Source organism: Schistocerca serialis, chromosome 4 (genome assembly GCF_023864345.2).
Source record: "Schistocerca serialis cubense isolate TAMUIC-IGC-003099 chromosome 4, iqSchSeri2.2, whole genome shotgun sequence".
In the NCBI taxonomy this organism is placed as follows: Eukaryota; Metazoa; Arthropoda; class Insecta; order Orthoptera; family Acrididae; genus Schistocerca; species Schistocerca serialis.
In genome coordinates, this window is record NC_064641.1 from 582,143,162 (window position 1) to 582,149,161 (window position 6,000).

Below are 6,000 nucleotides of genomic sequence, written 5' to 3' on the forward strand. Positions count from 1 at the left end.
ATGTTCAGACACCATAAGAATAATATGTGGTGCTCACCAACGATCATCTCATATACATCTTTTTGAGGAGTTAGGAGTTTTGTCTGCTGCTCCATAGTATATTCATTCCCTCAAGAAGTTTGTTGTACCAATCCACTCCAGTTAAAAACAACAGTGATGTACATTATTCCTATACCATACGAAAAATGGCATTTATTACTCCACAGTAAGGTTGTCTTTAGCACACAAATAAGAGCAGAAGGTTGCGACCAAAATTTGTGATGGTTCACACAGTGATATGACATGTAGGATCGACAGCAAAGTAAAATATGAAAACAAACAGAAAAATTTTCCTCTTGACAGCTCCTTCTATTCAGTAGCAAACTTTCTGTTACTGTAATGTGTAGAAGTTGGAAGGTAGGAATTACTAATTCACAACTGTACCGGTATATCAAAAAATAACTAGTAAATGACCAGCATGTAGCTATATATAAAAATTAATTTTTTATCTGAAGATAAAATGGTTCATTCCATACAATTACAATTATTTATTGTGCATATGATTAATGTAAGGTAAAACAAATTAGGTAACTAACTGATCTGAAAATTTTGTGTCCTTATAAGCCAAGACGTTTAAAGCAAATGCAGCTTTTTCATAAAAAACATTGGGTGCTAGGTTAATATTTTGCTAACGAATATTGAAAAGAAGCAGGCCTTCAAACATCAATTCCAAATACTCAAAAGTTGCAGAAATATAAGATGAAAATTGTCAAAATCAGTAAACTTCAGCACTTTCTCAGGCTTAGCAATCCAGTTGTTTCAGGTACACTTCAGTATGTTTCCAATCTCACAAACTAGGAACAACTTTCTAGTACTGTGAATAGGATGAAGAATGCAGGTGTACAGTGTACTGTTAGGAGTAAGGTGGTTTCGTTTCAAGTTTTTCTGTTTATTTCATTATTGCACGATACTAAAGGTAATATAATACAACCAGCTTTTTCTGTCTCATTAATTACTTTTCATAACGTATAATTTATCTGTGGAGCAGTTAAATTGCTAACAGGTGTAATATTCACAATGTATTTTAATTTTGAAAAGACACTGATGCAGTTGAGACCCAAGCCCTTTTAGCTACATCGTTATTATGTTTTATTGACACCATGGGTTATGTCTTCCATAAAGGTCAAATGAAGCCCAACATAAATTTCATTCACTGACACATTTACCATAATTTCACCACTTTCCAAAAAAAATTTTCGTGGTCTTCAGGCATTTTATACTACCATCTACAGACAAACAATTTAAATCAAACTTTTCTTTCAGATTTCTTTGCATAGGATGCATGTGGAAACGTTATAGCAGTGTTACTCTTATAACCGATTTGTTACTGCTGACAATGCAGTTTTCATTCAAATTGTGTAACTGTTTCCCAGCAGAAGTTTCTTGTAATCATACTAATACAAATATTTAATTATGTTTGTCCATCTAATCAAAAATAGTCACACTTTGATGATTTTCTGTTCACAGGGAAACACAGCTGGACAGCACTGGTTATTCGCAGTACTCGGGACCGTAACGCTTATCACATCAGTTCTGGTGTCATTTTTACCTGAATCGTTGAATGAGAAGCTTCCAGAGACAATGAAAGACGCAGCTCTCTATGGTCGTGATCAGAAGTTCTGGGCTCTTCCCGGGGGCAAGACCAGCTTACCAGAAACTACTCCACTCTACAAAACCGGTTTTACGGAATATACCTCCTTCAGTAATCACAATGTATAGGGAACTGAAGTAGTCCGCAGTCTAGTGCCAAACTTTCGACATCGAACCTCTTTGGCATTTTGTGTCAATCGCTGCCGTCGCTTAATTATTAATACAGTTCTTAACTAGAGCGTGTGAAGCATAACGGACCACCACTGCAGGCTTTGCAACTTCAGAGAAATATTATAGTTGTCGGGGAGTAATGAACCAAGGGAATCCAAACCAATGACTAGGAACAATCATCACTACACCACAGCAGCAATTTTTTATGTCTTTGTTGCAGTAAGAACTTAGACATTTACTGAGGAGTCTTCTACGAAAGATGCAACAACAGATATAGCAAGATGCTCCGTATTCGTTTTTCCATGTATTCTTAGCCGTCCCAAAGTTACCATCAGAAAAGCAGATACAGAAACAAGATATCGAAGCATTTAAGATGCTTTCATTTATAATAATTTTTTTTTATTACTCGTCTCATTTCCAGGTCACTTGAAAATGGTCAGCGCGTTTGGAATCCCAAGGAAGACAATCGAAAAATTTGACAGAATGTGTGGTGCAAGAATCAGAATGTTAAGAAACAGAGTAAGGAAGAAAACAATGCAAAAGTTCTGTATGCCTTTTCTGGCGGAGCCAGCAGATTTATGTGGAACTACAGGGAAGGTGCTCACTAGCAGTCTCAGAAATGGGACTTCATCCATCAGCTGTGGCAGTGACAAAGAGTAACGGGATGAGAAGTGAAGGCATACCGAACTTTCTCAATTTCAATGCCAAAATCTCACAATATCGTCTAAACTGGAGATGTCATATGTTGCGCTGAACGTCTAGAGAGATAAATCTGCAGAGGTGGAAAGATCATGTTTGAAGTATGCAAAAAATCTAAGGATGTGGTATGTGATGATTAGTGTTATTGCTAATATTATTACCATAATTACTGTCAATCACTGAACAACTGTGCAAGACGATTTATTGGGAAGCTATTGTGTGCCACTGTGAACAGAAAATTTTCGATTACTTATTAGACGCTGTCAACAAAATGTTGACAAAATAGAATATTAAAATTCATTGTTTTTCTGTTATAATCCATTTATTACCTTCTCCTGTTTCATATTATGGTGTTGTCAAATAATAACAACAACACTTAACTACCAGTTAAGCTTTTCAGAGGAGTTGTAGAAGTAGTTACAAACAATATAATGCTACTGGAAGAAGAGACTATCGTTTCTGATAGAGATGGTTCAAATGGCTCTGAGCGCTATGGGACTTAACGTCTGAGGTCATCAGTCCCCTAGAACTTAGAACTACGTAAACCTAACTAACCTAAAGACAGCACACACATCCACGCCCGAGGCAGGATTCGAACCTGCGACCGTAGCTGTCGCGCGGTTCCAGACTGTAGCGCGTAGAACCGCTCGGCCACTTCGGCCGGCCCTGATAGAGATATTCCAAAAATATATTACATCGTTGTCAACAGCAGCTACAGTATTCCGACTTACAAACGCTAAAAGTATTTTTAGAGTGTGCCTGTAGGTAAATAGGTGTCTCCACACAAACTGCTACTTTAGGTTTACACGTTGTATTCTGCAACATCGAAATCGTGAGGTAATGCAAAGTTAAGGAATGCCAGAAACCGATATTTTAGTAGCATGTAGAGTGTAATTTATGTAAAAGGTCGTCTTATAAAACTCTAGCTACAGAATCAAATATTTATTTCTCGAGGAACTTGATAGGTGACCAATTAATAATGAGTGCCTTTTCATTCCTCGTGAATCCACCATAAGCATTGCATTTGTCACGTTTGGTCAATTTGTCGATCAGTGTATCGACTGCAAAACGTGGGAGCAATGCATCTTAGCCAATGTGAGAATGTGGTATTCCTTCTTACGTGTTATCATATTTGAACCCGAGTCAGCCAACAAGAAAAGTGGGTGACAATTTTAGTCAATTCTATTTCCATGTGTGAACTGCGTATCTGACTCCCTATCCAGTGACAGTACTCTCTATTTAATTTGCCTAGAGACATTCATTAATTTACTACACTTTTTCCCCGAATCACAGATTTACCATGTGGCAAAGCATCTGTATTATAGTTTTGAATGAATTTGCTCAAGAGCTCATATAATCCATAAAAGCTAGTACAATATGGACACATTGTTCCACAGTGTTCCCTATTAACGTATCTTTCGTTAGTGATTTTCAGGTCTAAAGGCAAGTGTAATGCCAGTTCAGTTTCCCTGAGATATTCACGCAACGGAGCCGAACTACTTGCAGTTATTAATATTGATCAAATAGCAGCGATTTTCAGGTTGTAAGCACTAATTAGCAATTGATAATAAGACACACTTTCGAAGTTCACAGAATCTATTTACGTATTGTTAGTTACACTCTGAGATTGTGGGATAAGAAGCTAAAACTCACAATTCATGTTCGTTCAGTATAACATAAAATTTAAGTCCTATAGCTATGTGAAGACTACCAGATAAGAAACTCAGATGAAAAAGAGCTTATATTCGTAGTTGGAGAATTTGGCCAGGAAGTAAAAAAGGATAATGAAGTAATGATACATCTACAAAATGCAATCTTTACACTTCAGAATGCTATGGCAATCAGAAAGAACAGTACAATTTATTTTGAAAGACTTTAAGAAAGCGCAAGAAACTGGGGAAAAAGTTAGAAGCCCTAGAAGACAAAGGGGATCTAGAAAATTAATTGCTCTAGATGACTGCGAAGAAAATTTTATAGCGTATTAGTGTAGTATTATGAGCAGAAGTAAATACTGACTCTGAGAAAGCTGTACATATTTTCAAAAACTGAGATTAACAACAGTACCGTCAGGAGCCAAAATTAGACCGTCAAGTTTCTCGAAAAGAATAACCAGACTCTTTTATACACTACTGGCCATTAAATTTGCTACACCAAGAAGAAATGCAGATTATAAACGGGTATTCATTGGACAAATATATTATACTAGAACTGACATGTGATTACATTTTCACGCAATTTGGGTGCATAGATCCTGATAAATCAGTACCCGGAACAACCACCTCTGGCCGTAATAACGGCCTTGATACGCCTGGGCATTGAGTCAAACTGAGCTTGGATGGCGTGTACAGGAACAGCTGCCCAAACAGCTCCAACACTATACCATAGTTCATCAAGAGTAGTGACTGGCGTATTATGACGAGCCAGTTGCTCGGCCACCATTGACCAGACGTTTTCATTTGGTGAGAGATCTGGAGAATGTGCTCTCCAGGGCAGCAGTCGAACATTTTCTGTATCCAGAAACGCCTGTACAGGACCTGCAACATACGGTCGTGCATTATCCTGCTGAAATGTAGAGTTTCGCATGGATCGAATGAAGGGTAAGGCCACGGCTCGTAACACATCTGAAATGTAACGTCCACTCTTCAAAGTGCCGTCAATGCGAACAAGAGGTGGCTGAGACGTGTAACCAATGGCACCCCATACCATCACGCCGGGTGATACGCCAGTATGGCGATGACGAATACACGCTTTCAATGTGCGTTCACCTCGATGTCGCCAAACACGGATGCGACCATCATGATGCTGTAAACAGAATCTGCATTCATCCGAAAAATGACGTTTTGCCAATCGTGCACCCAGGTTCGTCGTTGAGTACACCATCGCAGGCGCCCCTGTCTGTGAGGCAGCGTCAAGGGTAACCGCAGCCATGGTCTTCGAGCTGATAGTCCATGCTGCTGCAAAAGTTGTCGAACTGTTCGTGTAGATGCTTGTTGTCTTGCAAACGTCCCCATCTGTTGACTGAGGGATCGAGACGTAGCTGCATGATCCGTTACATCCATGCGGATAAGATGCCTGTCATCTCGACTTGCTAGTGATACGAGGCCGTTGGGATCCAGCACGGCGTTCCGTATTACCCTCCTGAACCCACCGATTCCATATTCTGCTAACAGTCATTGGATTTCGACCAACGCTAGCAGCAATGTCGCGATACGATAAACCGCAATCGCGATAGGCTACAAACCGACCTTTATCAAAGTCGGAAACGTGATGGTACGCATTTCTCCTCCTTACACGAGGCATCACAACAACGTTTCACCAGGCAACGCCGATCAACTGCTGTTTGTGTATGGGAAATCTGTTGGAAACTTTCCTCATGTCAGCACGTTGTAGGTGTCACCAGCGGCGCCAACCTTGTGTGAATGCTCTGAGAAGCTAATCATTTACATATCACAGCATCTCCTTCCTGTCTGTCAAATTTCACGTCTGTGGCACGTCATCTTC

At 39.4% G+C, this 6,000-nt stretch overlaps 1 protein-coding gene across 2 annotated transcripts in view; it reads left to right on the forward strand.

Moving 5' to 3' along the window:
- LOC126475322 (solute carrier family 22 member 7-like) overlaps positions 1–2,799 on the forward strand; it is a 138,365-nt gene extending 135,566 nt beyond the window's left edge. The window contains exon 9 of one of the 2 annotated variants that reach the window (XM_050103107.1): positions 1,507–2,799. In XM_050103107.1, the coding sequence (XP_049959064.1) occupies positions 1,507–1,758 (252 nt within the window). In that variant the 3' untranslated portion in view covers positions 1,759–2,799. The remainder of the gene's footprint in view (positions 1–1,506) is intronic. The other variant, XM_050103108.1, reaches the window with a different exon arrangement.
- The last annotated feature ends 3,201 nt before the right edge of the window (positions 2,800–6,000 follow it).